Source organism: Macaca fascicularis, chromosome 2 (assembly GCF_037993035.2).
Source record: "Macaca fascicularis isolate 582-1 chromosome 2, T2T-MFA8v1.1".
Taxonomy (NCBI): Eukaryota; Metazoa; Chordata; class Mammalia; order Primates; family Cercopithecidae; genus Macaca; species Macaca fascicularis.
In genome coordinates, this window is record NC_088376.1 from 109990983 (window position 1) to 110012138 (window position 21156).

General features: G+C 39.1%; 1 protein-coding gene across 18 annotated transcripts in view; it reads right to left on the reverse strand.

Annotated features, from left to right (window-relative positions):
* SETD2 (SET domain containing 2, histone lysine methyltransferase) overlaps positions 1 to 21156 on the reverse strand; it is a 153442-nt gene that overhangs the window by 77950 nt on the left and 54336 nt on the right. For all 18 annotated transcript variants that reach the window (XR_010584720.1, XR_012431085.1, XR_012431083.1 and 15 more), the window contains 4 exons: positions 14084 to 14207; positions 11098 to 11175; positions 9277 to 9374; positions 5337 to 5463 (listed from right to left, as the gene is read on the reverse strand). Coding sequence is in view for 10 of the 18 variants with exons in the window: in XM_065539431.1 (XP_065395503.1) it covers positions 5337 to 5463; positions 9277 to 9374; positions 11098 to 11175; positions 14084 to 14207 (427 nt within the window). In the remaining 8 variants the exon portion in view is untranslated. The remainder of the gene's footprint in view (positions 1 to 5336; positions 5464 to 9276; positions 9375 to 11097; positions 11176 to 14083; positions 14208 to 21156) is intronic.

Genomic DNA, 21156 nt, shown 5'->3' on the forward strand with positions numbered 1-21156 from the left:
ATATTTTAAGAAACGGGCCTTCAATTTTCTTGATAGGTTTACTATCCACATGCAAATTCCTAAATATTAAAATTTCTTTTTTTTTTTTTTTTAGTGATGGAAGCTAACTTTATTTGAAATGAAAGGTTCACTCTTGTCCTTGCTCCCTTATTACTTTAATTTTACTTTAAGTTCTGGGATACATGTGCAAGAACACACAGGTTTGTTACATAGGTATATAAAATTGTATCTATTTTTCATCTTTATAGAAATGAAATCATACTGGACAAAATATTTTGTCATGCTTCTTTCACTCAAACTTACATTTTAAGAGTTATCCATGTTATTGTATGCAGCCAGTTTATTTTCATGACTATTTCTTTTATAATTTATCCTTTTTTTTTTTTTTTGAGACTGAGCCTCACTCTGTTGCCCAGGCTGGGGTGCAGTGGCATCATGTCGGCTCACTGCAACCTCCGTCTCCTGGGTTCAAGCAATTCTCCTGCCTCAGCCTCCCGAGTAGCTGGAATTACAGGCACCCACCACCACACATGGTTAATTTTTATATTTGTAGTAGAGACGGGGTTTCATCATGTTGGCCAGGCTGGTCTCAAACTCCTGACCTCAGATGACCCGCCTGCCTTGGCCTCCCAAAGTGCTGGGATTACAGGCATGAGCCATCGCCCCTGGCTCATTCTTATGTTAATAGATATCTGAGTAATTTCTACTTTTTGATATTATAAGCAATGCTGTTGTGACTTCTAATATACATTATAGCTAGGCTCTCTGCTTATACACCCAGGAACTGCTGGCTCATATGGCATATGTTCTTTCAACTTCAGTAAATAATGTTAAAGCATTTTCAAAAGTGGTTGTCCCCCATTTACACTCCCCACTGACAGTGTATGAGATCTGTTGTTCTTATGTATCATGGAACTTAATTTTTATCAATCTGGTGAGAGTAATTTTAATTTGCACTCCCAGATTACTAATAAGGTTGAACAGCTTTCCATGTTTATTGGCTATTTGAATTAGTAAAGTGTCTCTGGAAGTTGTCTATTTTTCTTTTGTGCTGGCTGTTCTTTTCTTATTAATAGGATACTGGTTACACTCATTATGCATATTCTGGATAGTAGTATTCATTTGTTATGAGTTGAAAGTAAGTATTTCCTCTCACTCAGGTGGCTTTTCACCCTCTTTATTACATAAATCATTATTAATTTATTTCAAAAACTCAAACAATAGAGACTAAGGGAAGTTTCAGACTATTTTCTGTTCGTACCATAAACTACAAATAACATCAGGTCATAGTAGGGACTCATTATACTTCCATCAAGTAAGTAAGTACCAAGTGTGTGACATAGCCAAAGAAGATAATCACCTGTCCTGGAAGAGCTTATAGTTTCGTTAAGGAAATAAGCTATATTCAGATGCAATCATAAGAACAAGGATAAAAAATGTTTAGCAATCAAGGGGTAGCATGAGGGATGTGGATTACAGTGCAATCATTATTAACATCTTCTTGTCAACAGTTTATACATGCAAAACTGCATTCTGAACTGCTAGCTACCTTGTCCTTTCCATGGCATCCTTTACCCAAAGAAATTCCCAAGGCTCAATCTTGTGAGTTCAAACAGTTGAATTCTGTGATTCTGCTTCTGTGATTCTGCTCAACTGTAACTGACCAAAACTCAGAATCTAGGCATGCAAAAAAGGAATTTCCGCAGGAGATAACCCAAGTGAAATTAAAAGTAGAGTTAACCTCTGCATTAGAGTCAAGGGCAAATGATCTTTCACATCATTCTAGGAACCTAGGTTCATTCTGGGTCATTCTGGGTTTATCTGGGCAAAGTTTCATGTAAAACATCATTGTTCCAGAATAACTTCAAATTTGTATCTGGAGCAACCAATGACTGTAGCCTACGGAATGACTTGATACAAGTTACCTCTAATTCAGTCCGTAGGCACCAAGACCTATCCTGAAATTGACACACTATTACCTGAATACAAACAATCAACCAATGACAGAAATATCTAGTCCTTAGCTCCTCGGAGTTATCCTTAAATCTTCTCAGAAAGGTAAAAAGTCACCTAACGGAAGTATGATACAGATATAATACCACCTCTTAATCTATAATAAGGTCACTTCTCATCAATAAATTAATTTTAAAATGTGTTTATTCTATAAGTTTTGAAAATAGGAAATAGCCATTGGAAAGTTTTTTTTTTTTTTTAGATGGAGTTTTGCTCTGTAGCCTAGGCTGGAGTGCAGTGGTGTGATCTTGGCTCACTGCAACCTCTGCCTCCTAGGTTCAAGCAATTCTCCTGCCTCAGCCTCCAGAGTAGCTGGGACTACAGGTACCCACCACCACGCCCAGCAAATTTTTTATTTTTAGTAGAGACAGGGTTTCACCATGTTGGCCAGGCTGGTCTTGAACTCTTGACCTTGTGATCCTCCTGGCTCAGCCTCCCAAATCCCACGCCTGTTGGGATTACAGGCGTGAGCCACCACGCCTGGCCTGGAAAGTTTTTATGGAGATACTAGTTTAGGTCAACATGTTTAATAACTATTTTGTGGTTGCTCTGGTAAACCACCAATTATATGAAACAAGAGTTAACAACAAAAGCAATTTAATGGAGTTTAAAGAAAAATGTCCTGTAGTCAAGTAAAGAAAGCTAACAGACTAGGTATGACCCAGTGACTACACTTCCATAGATAAATCTTAAAGAAACATGTGCAAAAGAGACATGTACAAAGATATTAACTTTGAAATTAAGAGCAAAGGCCGGGTGGCTCACACCTGTAATCCCAGCACTTTGGGAGGCCGGGCTGATCATGAGGTCAGGAGATCGAGACCATCCTGGCTAACATGGTGAAACCCTGTCTCTACTAAAAAACACAAAAAAATTAGCCGGGCATGGTGGCAGTTGCCTGTAGTCCCAGCTACTCGAGAGGCTGAGGCAGGAGGATGGCGTGAACCCGGGAGGTGGAGCTTGCAGTGAGCCAAGATCATGCCACTGCACTCTAGCCTGGGCTACAGAGCGAGACTCCGTCTCAAAAAAAAAAAAAAAAAAAAAGATATTAAGAGCAAAAATTGGAAACATATAAGTATTCATATTCATCAGTAGGAAAATATGTCAATAAACTGCTATATGATGAAAAAATTTCAAATGACCATCATGCAGAAGTTGAGGAAAAAAAAGAAAAACATTACAGCAGTTAGAAACAAATGTTCATCTACATATATGAATTCAGATCAAATTAAAAAATAAGAGTAAAAAAATGCACACAAATACATATATACTATATTGTTTCTTCTTCTTTCTTTTTTTCTTAATAGAGATGAGGTCTTGCTATATTGCCTAGGCTGGTCTCGCACTCCTGGGCTCAAGGTATCCTGCTGCCTCGGCCTCCCAAAGTGCTGGGATTATAAGCAAGAGCCACCACGCCCAGACATATTTTACCATTTATAAAAACTTTTAAAACGTTACACAAAACAATTCAATATGTTCCAAAACACAGAAGCATTTATTGTTATGGCCATAGTTGCCTCAGAGGTAGGAGGGGACTGCACTCTACAGTTTGACTGTAGTTTAACACAATGGTTAAGAGCAGAGACAAGATGCTGGATTGGAGTTCATTTCCATCACCTAGTTGGGTGACACTATAATCTCTCTGTGCCTTAGTGTGTTCTTATCTGTAACAAAGGAAAAATCATTACCTAATTTATAAGCTTATTGTGAGAATACATCTCACTTAAGCTTATATGTGATGTGAGCTAATACATCAAGTGCTTAGAAAAGTGCTTGGCATAAAGTTACACTATATATGCTAAATAAAAAGAGGGGTGAAGGCTGGGTGTGGTAGCTCATGTCTGTAATCCCAGCACTTTGGGAGGCCAAGGCGAGAGGATCACTTGAGCCCAGGAGTTTGAAGCTGCAGTGAGCTATGAATGCATCACTGAATTCCAGCCTAAGCAACAGAGTGAGACTTTGCCTCAAAAAAAAGAAAGGAAAAAAAAGGGCTGGCACTGTGGCTCATGCCTGTAATCCCAGCACTTTGGGAGACCAAGGTGGGAGGATCACTTGAGCCAGGAGTTCGAGGCTGCAGTAAGCTGTGATCACTCTACTGTACTCTGGCCTGTGGAACAGTGCGAGACCTTGTCTCAAAAAAACCAAAGCCAAACCATTTGAAAATGTATACAGTTTTTAAAAGAGAGAGAAAGAGAGAAAGAAAGAGCTAAAGAACACATGACATTCTAATGCATTTGTTCATGATGGGTGGTGCAAATATAGGTGTTTGTTATATAAACTGTCCTTTTCTGCTTTTTCTAAATGGACCTTTCCAATGCTTTTTATTATCTGTATCTTCTTACAGTTTCAGATTCTTAATACTTAATTCCCTCAAATTAATTTGTGCTTAACTGATGTTACCTTTTAACCATTATACTCTTATCACCTCCCTCATGTCTTCTTCTATCTCCCCATCTAAACAGAAAAATTGCTGTCATCTATAGTTCTCATGAGTACTAAGTTCCTGAAAAGTCCAGGAATAAGCTAACTGCAAAAGAATCACAAGGGGATTTTCTCAGCCCTTCCACTAAGATTCACAGGTCTAGGGTCTGGCCCAAAAATGTGCATTTTTACTATGGATCCAGCCAAGTGGTTCTAAAGAAAGTGATCCGAGGATCACACTTTTGAAAAACAGTGCTCTAGCAAAGGGATCCTCAAAAAAGGGAGGAGAATATTTTTTTAAACACAAAGTCCTTTTCGCAGTTGATAGTCCCCTTAGTAACAGGATACTCCCCACCAAGAACCCCATCCCCATCCCAGGAGTAACTCAGGCAAGACGGGGTACAAAATAAAGCTATCAACTGCTGTTTCATTAAATAAAAAGAGCATCTGTGACTACTCCTGTTTCAGCCTTAGGTTACCTATTTCCTCTCAAAACTTTTCTCACACTCAAAAGAGGGTTTTCAGAGATTTGAAGAACACTCAAAGTTTAGAGTACCAAACAAAGACAAACCAATAACAAGGGATTAGAAATGTACAGCAGACATAGTGAGCTATCAGGGAGAAAAGATATGTTTTACTTGTACTTAGGAGTTTTAAAGAATCTGAAAAACTATTAGTCCAGGTGTTTTCAATAATACTTTAATAGTTCTCAGTACCCAATTCCAATCTCTATGAATCTGAAATAAAAATAGCAACTGCATCTCTTCTGGTAACAACTCATCTGATCTTGGATTTCTCTGGTGGCTGGTGGCAGTAGTATGACTTTATAACCTTCAATCAGAAAAGCCACCTCGCTTTTTAAATTTTTTAATGTGAAAATTGAAAGAAGAATGCAAACTTACTGAATCCTTCTTACGGGATCTTTCCTTCTTCATTTTCCCTCCTGCTGCTCTGATGCTGACTCTGTTTTCTCCTCCCAGGTAACCCCGGCAATTGGCTGATCCACAGAAACATTTCTGGGCTTCTTTTCTGTTCAAAGAGCATAGGAAAGAAGTCAGCTATGTGGAAGTAAACCATACAAAACTATTGGCAATAAAACAATTACACACAAAAGTCATACCAGTCTAAAGGAAATCAAAACAAAACAAAAACCATAACTTGAAGAGATTCCAACAAGTCTGCTATTACTAATAGAAATGTCTGAAAACTCCTTTTTAAAAATATTCATTATTTTTCCAATCATCTTTCTTTGGGAGGACAAAACTAGCCAAGAAATAAACAATCTTTCCATTTTATGAGAATACCTACTAATATGAAAATAAGAGATCATATACATACATGGATTAAGAACAAAATTGCTTCAATAGTTCAGAGAACTATTACTTATATGTAAATGTTTAATTGGCACATAGAACAAACATGCATTAGTATAAGCAGATATAAAATGATTAATATAGGATACTTAAAAGGAAACATTTGATTATTAAAAGATGGCTAGGCACAGTGGCTCACAACTGTAATCCCAGTACTTTGGGAGGCAGGAGTTTGAGACCAGCCTGGTCAACATGGTGAAATCTCATCTCTACTAGAAATTAAAAAATTAGCCAGGCATTGTGGCACATGGCTGTAATCCCAGCAACTCAGGAGGCTGAGGCAAGAAAATCGCTTGAACCTGGGAGGCAAAGGTTGCAGCAAGCCCAAATCATGCCACCACACTCCAGCCTGGGCAACACGGCAAGACCCTGTCTCAAAAAAAAAAAAAAAGTAATCATCACGTAAGGATGAGGCACTATAATAACAAATACAGAAAAAAATAAATGTAGCCATGGAGGTAAGGAAGAATGGTGGGAAAGAATACAGGCCTAAGTTTACAGGGGCCTGGAAGAAACCACGTCTGGCATTTATCAGTGATCAGAGCTACCTGAGGAAAACATTGAGTATTCTAGGCCAAGCACAGTGGCTCATGTCTGTAATCCCAGCACTTTAGGAGGCCAAGGCGGGTAGATCACTTGAGGCCAGGAGTTTGAGACCAGCCTGGCCAACATGGTGAAACCCCATTTCTATTAAAAACACAAAAATTAGTTGGGCGTGGTGGCGCACACCTGTAATCCCAGCTACTCAAGAGGCTGAGGCACGAGAATTGTTTGAATCCAGGAGGCAGAGGTTGCAGTGAGCGGAGATTGCACCACCATACTCCAGCCTGGGCGACAGAGTGAGACGCTGTCTCAAAAAAAAAAAAAAAAAAAAAAAAAATTGAGTATTCTAATAGTAAACTGATAGATTTAGGATGTGATAGTAGCAATTAGAGGGATAAAAATGAATTGTTCAATAAGTAGAGCAGGAATTCCCAAACAGCACTTGATTTCCACTTTTCTTTCCCTCAGAGAGAATACAAGCACAGAGGCAAAAACATGGAGCCCAACACAGAACCTGGTCTGCATTCATGCCCTGAATATCTGACAAGAGAAGCAGACAGAATCGGAAACAACCATCTGGCATTTGTCCTAGATTATAATCAGATCATCAGTTTCAGAGTTCACTATGTTTAAGACATGAAGCATGTATGAAACAATGTGAAGGAGTATGTAAAAGACCTTCATTGCCAGAAGTCTGGTAACTGTCACCAGACTGAACAGTGTACAGCAATTAAAACCTCATTATATGGTAGCATTAAAAGAATTAAAATATTCAGGGAACTCTGCAGCTGTGTGCTTTTCTAGCATAAACACCAAAAGCTACTAATTGATATAGGTATAATCTGAAAAAAATAAAATAAAAACTTTTAGGGTTTTGTGCCTTACTTACATTTTCCAATATTTTAACTGTACTGGTTTCTTAATAATCAGAAAGTATCTTGTATAGGTCACTGGTCCTCAAGACCCAAAGAAGATAGATTGTTTCAAAGGTAATGTTGTGTTCTTTCATTATGAGGCACGCATTAGTTGTCTTTTTCTGATATTAGTGGCCACTAATGACCACTGTTTAAGACCCATACCTTACTAAGTGTTGCAAAATGGTGATATTTTTACTACTTAATTTAGTTTTATGTTTTTGTTTTTTGAGACAGGGTCTTGAGCTATGGCCCAGGCTGGAGTGTAGTAGCAAGGTCATGCCTCCCTGCAGCCTCCATGTCCTAGGCTCAAGTGATCCTCCCACCTCACCCTCCTGAGTAGCTGGGACTATAAGTGTGCACCACCACAGCTCACCCTACTACTACATTTATTAACTGGAATACCTGTACAAAGAAGAACTTCCTCTCATCAACTATTTGGTTTAACCTAAAGCGGAAGTCACTTGAGAAAAGCAGAATACATGTTTAAATGCTTAATTTTTTTTCCTTTTCTAAACTAGTCTTCAAAGTCATGAATTGGTTGACTAATATAGCTTTTTTTGTTGTTTTGTTTTTTGTTTTTTTTTTTTTTTTTTTTTTGAGACGGAGTCTCGCTCTGTCGCCCAGCCTGGAGTGCAGTGGCCGGATCTCAGCTCACTGCAAGCTCCGCCTCCCGGGTTTACGCCATTCTCCTGCCTCAGCCTCCCGAGTAGCTGGGACTACAGACGCCGGCTATTTTTTTGTATTTTTTTACTAGAGACGGGGTTTCACCGGGTTAGCCAGGATGGTCTCGATCTCCTGACCTCGTGATCCGCCCGTCTCGGCCTCCCAAAGTGCTGGGATTACAGGCTTGAGCCACCGCGCCCGGCCCTGTTTTGTTTTTTTCAAAACAGAGTCTTGCTCTGTTGCCCAGGCTGGAGTGCAGTGGCACGATCTCAAGCAATTCTCTTGCCTCAGCCTCCGGAGTAGCTAGGATTACAGGCATGTACCACCACACCCAGCTACTTTTTATATTCTTAGTAGAGACGGGTTTCACCATGTGGCTAGGCTGGTCTCGAACTCCCGACCTCATGATCTGCTCGCCTCGGCCTCTCAAAGTGCTGGGATTACAGGCGTGAGCCACTACACCCGGCCCTAATGTAATTTTTGGGGTTTTGTTTGTTTGTTTTTCTTTTTTTAAGACGGAATCACTCTGTCACCCAGGCTGGAGTGCAACAGTGCGATTTCGGCTCATTGCAACCTCCACCTCCCAGGTTCAAACTATCCCAGAGTAGCTGGGATTATAAGTGTGCGCCCAGCTAAATTTTGTATTTTCAGTACAGATGGAATTTCACCACGTTGGCCAGGCTCAAACTCCTGACCTCGTGATCTGCCCGCCTCAGCCTACCAAAGTGCTGAGATTACAGGCATAACCCACCGCAACCAGCCTGTAGTTTTATTTTTAAATAGTCATTGGAACACATGGATTTTACATAATATACTTCAAACCTCCTCAGTATCTTTATTAATGCTTCAGTGTTAATAAGAACTCCCACACTTTTTGTTTAGGCAGTCTTTGCTATTGCATCAGTTACTGTTTTTAGGAAACAGAACTAGGTAACCAATTATATTTAAGAGTACAAAATGGTACAGATGAAATAGACTGGTTATGAGTTGATAACTTTTAATGCTGACTAATGGATACAGAGTAATTTATAATACTGTACTATTCTCTTCAGACACACAGAGTTGGCATGTCTATAATAAAGTTTTTCAGAATTACATAAGAAATATAATTATACAAGTAGATAGTATGAGGCTGAGGAGAAAATTATATAGTTCCTGTACAACATCCCTTAAGGGTCAGAAGTGTCATACATTAGAAAAACACACAAAACCAAAACAATATCTTATAGATAAGAGTTGAGAGTAAATATAACTTTTAAGTAATTCATATTAAAGTTTTATATCCTTATATCTGAACAGCCTATTTCCCCAACAGAAGCAGCAAAACTAGTAGAAACAATACTTACCCATATCTCTGGAACTGATAGTCAAATGTTAACTCTGAGCCTGAAGGAACCAGTTTGGTGGTAAAAAACCCAACCCTCAGTTGTCCGTTCACAGTCCACTGAGATGATGTTTGAAAACAAAAGAAATTAGTAACTTATTAGTGTGTGTGTGTGCATGTATATAAAGATCATCATCATCTGCCTTAATTATGCAAATGGGTCTTTAGGCAATGAAGGTTTTCCCAAATAGCACGCGGAGAATTTTTTCTTTAAAAGAACTAAAATATTTAAGTGTAACTCTCATTTAATGGACTACCAGATTGGATATATCTCTAACGTGTCTCTAATAAAAAAGAAAAAACGTAATTGCTATTTTATCTTAACATTTCCATACAGTAAAGATTCACTTGTACTAAAAACTGGCAAATAGAGGATGCTTGTGTCACTGAGTATCAAAGCCAAGTCTATATTAACATATGTTAAAAGTAACCATGTTGTAAGATAAGATGAGATATAGAAACTAGGAAACACTGATCCCAAACGTTGAAGCGGTGGTCATCTGGCTGAGTATAGTGAAAGGGACATCAGAACAGATGTCCCATAAGACTCAAGAATTAAAATGGGGGCAGATACACAGGAGGCAGATCTTTTAGTTCCAAAACATGTAAGCAAGTCAAGGACTGTGGAGTGCTGATCCAGACAATTTGCACATGTTATTAATGAAAACTCCAGACTTGCAGAGATTAAGGGACACTGTACAGTGGGATTCTCACAGCTAGACATGAGCTCTGGCAGAACTATAACCAAAACCTAGGTTGAATGATTCCACAGTAGGTTCCCCTTTTTGTTATACAACTTGGCTCTTAGAAGAGCCATGCATAAAATCTATTAGTGTATACATCAAAGGGCAAAAAATACCCAAGACTCAAAAGCACTATTTCAACATGAGAGGAAATCAATGACATACATTTGCAGAGCGGGTTCATAGCTTTAACCTAAAAAAGTTACAATCCCAGCTGGGCGCGGAGGCTCATGCCTGTAATCTCAGCACTTTGGGAGGCCGACAGGGGTGGATCGCTTGAGGCCAGGAGTTCGAGACCAGCCTGGCCAACATGGCAAAACCCCATCTCTACTAAAAAATACTAAAAAAATTAGCCGACGTGATGGCACGCACGTGTAAATCCCAGCTACTTGGGAGGCTGAGACAGAAGAATCACGTGAATCCAGGAGGCGGAGGTTGCAGTGAGCCGAGATCATGTCACTGCGCTCCAGCCTGGGCGAAAAAAAAAAACAAAGATACAATCCCTCTCAATGTCAGTTGTTCAGTCCCTCATGAGTGTTACTAAAAGTCAAATATTGCACCTAGATAAGACCTGATAAAGAATCCAAATACACACTGAACTTTCAAAATTAAAATTTAGTTTTGTATTTTGGCACCATTAAAATAATATCTAAAATAATTACGGGCAAGGAGAGGTTACAACTAAATGCAATGCGAGTTCTTGGATTGGATCTTGGACCAGAAAAACAACAGCTGTCAAAATTTGAATAAGGTCTTTATGTTACTTAATAGTATTCCCTGGATCTGATCCTTTTATTATGGTTACATATGATGTTAACATTGGGAAAGCTAGGTGAAGACTGATATGGGTGTAGTCAATACTATTTTTCCAACATTCCTAGAAATCTAAACTTATTTCAAAATAAAATCTTAAATAATAAAACAGAATAGGAAAAAGGTACTAAAAAATTCATGAGTACCTTAGATATGAGATCTAAAATTAATGGTCAGAACAATAATCGTGAACAAATACCTCAAACTCTAAATCCACCTCAACTTACTTTTTGGGTTTCACAGTTTGGTTCACAGCTGTGATTCATGAAACGAGAGCAATTTCCTTTTTGAGTGGCATCTATTATCTGGGAGAAGAGGATCATTTAAGAATTAAAAAAATTACCTTAAATATTCATGCAATTACCCCCAAAACTACATACATGTCTTATGCATCAATTAAAAAAAAAGATTGGGCTGCAAAACCTAACCAGTTAAGGCAGGGCAGTGAGGCCTCCTGACTACTAGCTTCATAGTCTTTCCATGTAAACAGCTCAGTTTCCATTATTTCTAACTGAAGACAGATGACACTGTAAATTAAATTAACCCATTGAATCAAAAAAAATTTACACATTTTACAAAGGAAAAGCATTAAGACAAATGTAAGATGCATGCAATGCACACGCACACACACATACACACTCCCTTACCCCCACTTTGCCCTTGCTTCAGAGAATTGTCACACTACTTCACATTTCAAAGCGACAAATACCTAACTAATGCTTTTGGAAGATCTGCTAATTATAAACTTTGGCCCATAGGCAAAATTATCTTTATCAATGTCTCTCCCATTTATCCTTAGCCATTTCTCATATTCTATTACATCCCAATCTCACTGCATGGTATAATACTTCACTTTAAAGTGTGGGCTTGTCACAATGCCCTAGGTCTCAACCTTGAGTGTGTATCCAAATCCCATGGAGAGTTTGTTAAAACTTGCTGAACCCACCCCTAGGGTTAAACTAAATAGCTCTAGGGTTAGATCCCTAGAATTTACATTTCCACACTGAATATAGAGGCAGATATATGAGAATCAAACTGAATTCTATTAAGCCAGACATTAAAAAGATTTATAAAAATGTAAAGCGATGCAACTCTTTTCACTAAAAAAAAAAAAAAAAAAAAAAAAAAAAAAATTTAAATAATTATTTTCCAAGGCCAGGCACAGTGGTTTATGCCTGTAATCCCAGCGCTTTGGGAAGTTGAGGCAGGAGGACTGCTTCAGGTCAGAAGTTTGAGACCAGCCTGGGCAACACAGCAAGACCCTGTCTCTAAAAAAATTTAAAAATAAGCCAGGCATAGTGGCATGCGCCTGTAGTTCCAGCACCTCAGAAGACTGAGTTGGGGGGACTGCTTGAGCCCAGCAGTTCAAGGCTGCAGTGAGCTATCATCATGCCACCAATCCCCAGGCTGGGCTGTAACAGAGCAAGACCCTGACTTTAAAAAAAAAAAAAAAAGGCCGGGCACGGTGGCTCAAGCCTGTAATCCCAGCACTTTGGGAGGCCGAGACGGGCGGATCACGAGGTCAGGAGATCGAGACCATCCCAACATGGGCTAACATGGTGAAACCCCGTCTCCACTAAAAAATACAAAAAACTAGCCAGGCGAGGTGGCGGGCGCCTGTAGTCCCAGCTACTCGGGAGGCTGAGGCAGGAGAATGGCGTGAACCCGGGAGGTGGAGCTTGCAGTGAGCTGAGATCCAGCCACTGCACTCCAGCCTGGGCAACAGAGCGAGACTCCGTCTCAAAAAAAAAAAAAAAAAAGTTATTTTTTTATAATACCATGTTATTTGTATCGATAAGTAATGGGCTTACTATTATTACAGTTAAGTTCCCACTTAAAGTCATCAACAGGTTCTTTGAAACTGCAACTTACAAAAGCAAAACAACATACAAGAAAACCAATTTTACCATAGGCTAATTGATATTAAACAATAGTTAAGTTCCTATGGCATATTTCTGGCCACAAAACATCAATAAACTTCTCAATAAAGACCAAAATGGGCTGGGTTTAGTGGCTCACGCCTGTAATCTCAACGCTCTGGGAGGCCAATCTGGGCCAACACTCAAGTGATCCTGTTTCGGCCTTCGGTCTGAGCCTTTGGAGCAGCTGGAACTAGATGCATGCAAAACCATGCCTGGTTAATTTTTTTTTAGTTTTTGTAGAGATGAGGTCTCACTATGTTGCCCAGGTTGGCCTCTTTTGGCCTCAAATGATTCTCTCACTTGGCCCTAATGTAGTTTTAAATAGACATTCTAAATTTCTCAGTTGTAATTTGTAATATGATTAAATATAAGTAATTATAACCCACATAACCTATATAAGCAAAAGCACTTTGGGGCCAGGCATGGTGGCTCACACCTATAATACCAGTACTTTGGGAGGCTGAGGCACGTGGATTGCTTGAGTCCAGGAGTTCAAGACCAGCCTGGCCAACATGGCAAAACCCCGTCTCTACTAAAAATACAAAAATTAGCTGGGCATGATGGTGTATGCCTGTAGTCCCAGCTACTTAGAAGACTGAGGCACAAGAATCTCTTGAACCCACGAGGTAGAGGTTGCAATGAGCCAAGATGGCACCACCACACTCCAGCCCGGGTAATTCAGCAAGACACGGTCTCCCAAACAAAAAAGAAAGAAAAAGCACTCTGGGGGTCATCAATAATTTCTAAGAGTTGTAATCCAAAACACACTACGTTTATCTTTACATATATATGTAAATTCCTCTCTCTTCCATGTTTTTATTTTCTACCTTGTGATGCAACAGTAACTTCCATGCTTTTTGTAAACAAATAGAAGCTAACTATTTATACTGCTCTGCCCCTCATTTTTGTCACTTAATATATTTTAGAAATCAGTCAGCAGGACACGGTGGCTCACAACTGTAATCTCAACACTTTGGTGAGGTCAGGAGTTCAAGACCAGCCTGGCCAACGTGGTGAAACCCCGGCTCTACTAAAAATACAAAAATTAGCAAGGCGTGGTGGCGGGCGCCTGTAATCCCAGCTACTCAGGAAGCTGAGGCAGGAGAATCGCTTGAACCCAGGAGGCATGAGTTGCAGTGAGCCGAGACCTCGCCACTGCACTCCAGCCTGGGTGACAAAGCGAGACTCCGTCTCAAAAAAAAAAAAAAAAAAAAAATCAAATCAGTCAGTATCAATGGCTCCTTCAAACCTAACAGATCTGTTTCAAGGCAAACATATCCATGCTGCTTACCTCATCATTCTTCAGGGCCATGAAATAGTAATGGATGTTTTTGTTTCGTGCATACTCCTTTACTCGAGCTTTAAACTCTTTATGATCGAGTACCTCTCCACAATATTCTAGGACAAAGGTGTTCCTGCAAACCAAAAGGAAAAAAATAGCACTTCCTGCCTAGGAGCAGTATGGAAAACATATATGCTCAGGCAAAAATAAGGAATTTAAATAAATATTGCAATGTGGATAATTTAGTTATTACATAAAATAAATTAGAAACATATGTAAAGTATCTAGCTTCTAACCAAGGTTACTTTTCTCCTTCATAGTACTTTTCAAAGAATGTTCATTCTAAGATGCTTTTATAATTTATACCTACTACCAAAATATATATCCTTTAACTAGATACTAAAACATTCAAGTCTGGCTTACGATATCAAAAAACCAGTTATTAACAGCTGGAAAACAGGTCTGAAGAAATCAAGAGACACTGAAAAGTTAGAGGATTTTTGTTCTTTAAAAAAAAAAAAAAAAAAAAGGGGGGGGCAGTCGGGCACGGGGGCTCATGCCTGTAATCCCAGCACTTTGGGAGGTAGAGGCGGGTAGATCACCTGAGGTCAGAAGTTGGAGACCAGCCTGACCAATATGGTGAAACCCCAACTCTACCAAAAATACAAAAATTAGCCAGGTGTGGCATGCACCTGTAGTCCCAGCTACTCGGGAGGCTGAGACAGGAGAATTGCTTGAACCTGGGAGGCAGAGGTTGCAGTGAGCCAAGATCGTGCCACTGCACTCCAGCCTGGGCAACAGAGTGAGACTCCGTCTCCAAAAAAAAAAAAAAGCAACTTAAATATAGCAGGTCTTCTGCTGTCTTTACTCTCAAAGGTCTCTAAAAACGTTAAAGATCAAATCTAACCCCCTTTATGTAATGACATTCTCTGTGAGTTCTCTTCAGAATGTTATCAGTAATTATGATTTATCTTCTTCTTTGGCATCTTTCAGTTACCCTATATCCTTGAATGTTCTTTTCTTGATTATTTACCTATTTATTCTGTATTGAAGATATTAAATTCTCAGTCTTTTCCCCTTCGCTTTATTCTCTAAAAGCTCATTCTAACCAATGACTTCAACTATTAGTTCTATGTAGACAAATGTCATACTATATTTTGCTCCTAAGTTCCGACATGAAATGGCCTGCCTGAAGGTCTTTTCTTATCCCCTCAAAATAAACATGCCCTAACTCTAACCAAAGAGATTTTTTTAATGTAAATCTTTTGTATTTGTTTACAACATACTGGCATAATCAATGTACTTATTAAAGGAGTTAACTTTGCCAACTGAAAAAAATTAAATCCTTTTACTTTAAAAAATAAAGCAATTAAAAACAAATGAGAAAAGAATACATATATTAAAAAGCAGAGCTCAAAAACAGGATTGGAGAAGTTTATAGTAGATGTATATATATATTTATATAGTAGTCCATCACAAACACATTTAGGTCTCAATAATAAAAATCTGATTATTCATGAGTAAACCTAGAAAATCAAATTATTACCTTTATAACCAATATTTGAAATGTCCTTTCTAACCCCAGAAGCTTATCATCTTGTAAATAATTTAAAATGATGACAATATTTGAGGTCCTACAATGTTGGACTCTCCACTTCTAGGATTAGTGCCCTCCCTCAAGAAAAAGAAAAGTCACTCTGGGTGGCCGAGGTGGGAAGACTGCTTTGGCTCAGGAGTTCAAGACCAGCCTGGGAAACACAGGAAGACCTCATCTTGACAAACAATAAAAAATTTAAAAATTAGCCGGCCATGGTATTACGTGCCTATAGTCCCAGTCAGTTGAAAGGCTGGCGCAGGAGAATTACTTGAGCCCTGAGTTTGAATCTACAGTGAGCTATGATCACATTACTGCACTCCAAGCTAGGTGACAGAGCAAGACCCCGTTGCATTAAAAGAAGAAAAAAAGGCTGGGCACAGTGGCTCAAGTCGGTAATCCCAGCACTTTGGGAGGCCAAGGTGGTTAGATCGCTTAAGCCTGGGAGTTTGAGACCAGCTGGGCAACGTGGCGAAACCCCGTCTCTATCAAAATTAATATTTTAAAAATGTTTAAAAACATTTTTTAAAAACTTAAAAAAGAGAGAAAAAGAAAAATGACATCATAGACTGCCTTGTGAATTAAATGTGGTGACTACAAAACATAGAAAACATATATTATCCAGGATCTGGAACTGCATACATAAAAAATATTTCCAATCCCTCTCCTGCCAAAAATCTATCTTCCCTGAACTTACTCATTTAAGGCTTGATTACCTGTTTTTGAAAGGTAGTATGAAAAATAAAAATAAAGCAAACTGATGTCATCTGGCATCAATATTATGCCCATTTGACAAATAAGACAGAGTTTGGATAACGTAGGTGATCTATCCAACTTCACAAAGCTCAATCACAGCCTGGGATTCAAACTCCACCTGAATAACTATTTACCTCATTATATCATAAAGATGCTTTCTTGAATTATACTAAAATATTCAATTCTAATGATATTACTCTCAAATCACCTTATTTAGAAAAAGTTCTTAAATATCAGAGCCTGACCGGCCACTAAAATCACTCAGAGTAGAGACCCCACATCAGGAAATCTGATATACCAACACACATGGACCTGACAGTTTGAGCTTGAGGAAGCAGCTGAGAGAAGCATCTCAAAGTCCTCAGGAATTTGGAGAATGTAGGAAGAGTGGCTAGACCCTTCAGCTGCCTAACCTCCAAAAAACTAAATGAGGCTGATGTAAAAATCTATCATGCAGTCCTTAAAACTCTAAGATTTAGGTTTCTTAGAGAAGCTACATGTCTCAATTAAAAACCAAAATAAAAACAAAAACAAAGCAGAAAAACATCAAATTGCCTGGCATGCAGTGACTAGATCCCATGAAGGCAAAGGCAATGAGAAGTGTGATTCTTATGATTCTTATTAATCTTTTTCTAAGTCTGAAATTTGCTCTGGCTGAATAAAGTCACTTCATTGAACTCCTTCTCCTTAAAGCCTTTTCAGGGCAACAGGGCTCTACTATGGCAGGTGGATGAGGACAGAAACTGTCACTGTCACTGCAAAGCTATGGAAGGTTTAGGGGTTAAGGGTAATGTCTGCAACTCTCTTTAAGCTTCATCAAAAAAAAAGACTATAGATAAAAAGAGACGGGCAGACAGAGAATGTAAAATAAAGAAAACAGAACAAAATGTTAATAACTATAAAATCTAAGTGGTGCTTATATGGATGATAACTGTTCCACTCTTTCAACTTTTCTGTAAGTTTGAAACTTTTTATTAATAAAACGGCTCAGGTGTGGTGGCTCACGCCTGTAATACCAGTACTTTGGAAAGTCAAGGTGAGAGGATCACCGGAGCTCAGGAGTTCGAGACCAACCTGGGCAACACAGCAAAACCCTGTCTCTACTAAAAATACAAAAAAAATTAGCTGAGTATGGTAGTGTATACCTGTAGTCCCAGCTACTGAGGAGGTTGAGGTGAGAGGATCACCTGAGCCCAGGAGGTTGAGGTGGCAGTAAGCTGTGATCGCACCACTGCATTTGAGCCTGGGCAGCAGAGTGAGACCCTGTGTCGAAAAACAACAACAAAAAAAAGTGGAAGGGAAAGATGGCTTCTAAAAAAACATCATTTCAGCCAGGCACAGTGGCTCACCCCTGTAATTCCAGCACTTGGGAAGCCAAGCCAGGCAGATCACCTGTAGTCAGGAGTTCCAGACCAGTTGGGCCAACACAGTAAAACTTCATCTCTACTAAAAATATAAAAATTAGCTGGGCATGATGGCACACACCTGTAATCCCAGCTACTCAGGAGGCTGAGGCAGAAGAATCCCTTGAACCCAGGAAGCAGAGGTTGCAGTGAGCCATGATCGTGCCACTGCACTCCAGCCTGGGTGACAGAGCAAGACTCCATCTAAAAAAAAGCCTCATTTGCCCAAATGTCCATCAACTAACAAAAGGATATACAAATATCGTATATCCATATAAGAGACTATTATTCAGCCATAAATAGGAATTAAGTGCTGACACATGCTCCAATACAGATGAAACCTCAAAAACATAATGCTAAGCGAAAGAAGCCACACACAAAAGGCCACATACTGTATAATTTCATTTATATGAAATACCGAGAATAGATCCAACCCTCAGACACAGAAAGCAAATTAGTGGCTGCCAGGCCTGGGAGGAGGCGGGTATGAGAAGATTCTGCTTAACAGGTACAGAGTTCCCTTTTCAGATGATGAAAATGTTCTGGACATAGACAAAGGTGATGGTTGCACAAGATTATGAATGCACTAAATGGTACTGAATTGTAAACTTTAAAATGGTCAATATTATATTATGTGAATTTTACCTCAAAACCCTATCTGGTATCCAATTACATTAAGTCAACCTGGACAGCCCTGCCTTCTCTTCCTACAACTGGGATATTTCCTAAAACTACAGGGGTTTTGATAGTAATCTGCTTTTTTGGTGAGGTCTGCCATGGCACTTTAACACTAACTAGCAACTTGGCTCCAAATAATTTCTCATCCTGTGTAGATCTGACAATTTGTGCTTATTAAATGGTAATATTCTAACAGTAAACAACTCAAGAGTTGTGACTACTTTATGAAATTCATAACTACTGGTATTACCAACATCATGTGGAAATTATAGGAGTAGGAAGGTATGGGAAACACGGAGACATTAAGTCCTAGTATCTTTTACCAAAGCAGGGTTCTCTGTGAATAGCTGAAGAAAATGAAAGAGCTTTAGGAAGTTTTAACCCGGCATATAAACTGGAGCCACACATCCTTTCCTCCCTTCCCCAATCTCCTTTCCCCTTAATATAAGAAGAGCACTGAGCTATCAAAGAGTGTCTGTTGCAAGTAACAGAATTTAGATCAGGTTTGAAGCTGTGTGTTTTACTGCAGATACCACAAAGGACCAGTGTCCAGACAGCTCATCCACTATTGTCCCTGTTAAGAGAGGCTTGTGTCCAAACTGTGGTTACTTTAAAAAAAAAAAAAAAAAAAAAAAAAAAAAAAAAAAAAAAAACTCTCAAGAAGGCCTGGCTGGCTAGGGCAGAATGAAAGAAGGCATCTTTGAAAATGTGCGTCTGGACTAGAACTAGTGATTTTGGAAATTCAATGGGCTGCTTTGAGAGGTATTGATTTCTGTATCATTAACAGTGTTCAAAGGAAGTATAATCAATTATTTGTTTAAAATACTATAAAGAATCCAATAAATTGGATATGGGGCATATGACAATTCTGTGGGATATTTGTTTCAAATAAACAATTAAAAACCAGTTATGAGGAGCCTAGGCAACATAGTGAGGACCCCATCTCTACAAAAAATAGAAAAAAAAAGTAGCTGGGCATAGTGGCTCACACCTATAGTCTCAGCTACTCAGAAGGCTAAGGTAGGAGGATAAATTGAGCTTGGGAGGTCGAGACTGCAGTGAGCTATGACTGCGCCAGGACACTCCAGTGAGGGTGACAGGGCAAGACACTGTCTCAAAAAAATAAAAAATAATAAAAATCAGTTATGAGCCAGGATGTGTTTTTACAACACTTTAAGGAGAAGGGAAATCTATGAGGTTCCTACCAGCCCCCTTTTTGTGTAACAAAACGTGTTTTTTTTTATTGGTTCTCAAAAGGATAGATTAATATAAACATCATTTCTTATCTTCAAAAGAAAAAAAATAAAGAACAATTTGCTTATTAAAAGATATATGAGGATTCCTGTCATAAAACTAAATTATTGCCAAGGGGAAAACAGTGAGAAAAAAAAATTACTGTCTTTATTACCTGTGTTTTGAATTCCCACAATAAACAGACTAAACCCCACCAAGTCCTGCCCCAACTCCAACTCCCATCCAAGTGTGGCCATATGCTCAGAGCGTTCTTAAAGAATAGTTATGTCTAAGCTACTAGAATCCAGCAAATGTTTTATTTCCATTTTTTAAATATATTTTTAAAATATTTCAACCATAAACACATGTAATTTGTTTATATTTTATATTTAACTTCAAAGAGGCACTTGACTTTCATTAAGAATACTTTTTTTCTTTTTTGGAGACAGTTTTGCTCTGTCGCCCAGGCTGGAATGCAGCGGCGTGATCTCGATTCACTGCAACCTCCTCCTAGTGGGTTGAAGCAAATTCTTCTGCCTCAGCCTCCCGAGTAGCTGGGATTACAGGTGTGCGCCATCATGCCTGGCTAATTTTTGGTTTGTTTTGTTTTTTGAGACAGAGTTTCATTCTTGTCGCCCAGGCTGGAGTACAATGGCGAAAACTTGGCTCACTGCAATCTTCCCTTCCCCGATTCAAGAGATTCTCCTGCCTCAGCCCCCCAAGTAGCCAGAATTATTGGCACCTGCCACCACATCCAGCTAATCTTTGTATTTTTAGTAGAGACAGAGTTTCACCACATTGGCCAGGCTGGTCTTGAACTCCTGACCTCAGGTAATCTGCTCACGACGGCCTCCCAAACTGCTGGGATTACAGGCGTGAACCACTACGCCCAGCCTAATTTTGGTTTTTTTGTTTGTTTGTTTCTGAGATGGAGTCTTGCTCTGTCTCCCAGGCTAGAGTGCAGTGGCATGATATCGCCTCACTGCAACCTCCACCTCCCGAGTTCAAGCTATTCTCCTACCTCAGCCTCCTGGGTAGCTGGCATTATAGGCGTGCGCCACCACACGCATCTAATTTTTGTATTTTTAGTAGAGACGGGGTTTTGCCATGTTGGCCAAGTTGGTCTCAAACTCCCGACTTCAGGTGATCCACTCACCTTGGCTTCCCAAAGTGCTAGGATTACAAGCATGAGTCACCATGCCCAGCCAAGAATACTTTAAATATGCTCTATATAAGAAACTTAAACATTTCCAGGAAATACTGAATATGGTAGAAAATAAAGTGAACCTTTTGCTGTATTAAATTAAAAAGTTACATGAGTTAGATGGAAGGCAACATTTATTCATTCATTCATACTTGATAATCATTAATCTATCAAGTATGTTTTAATTCTTAACCTTGATATGCTCAGGTACTCT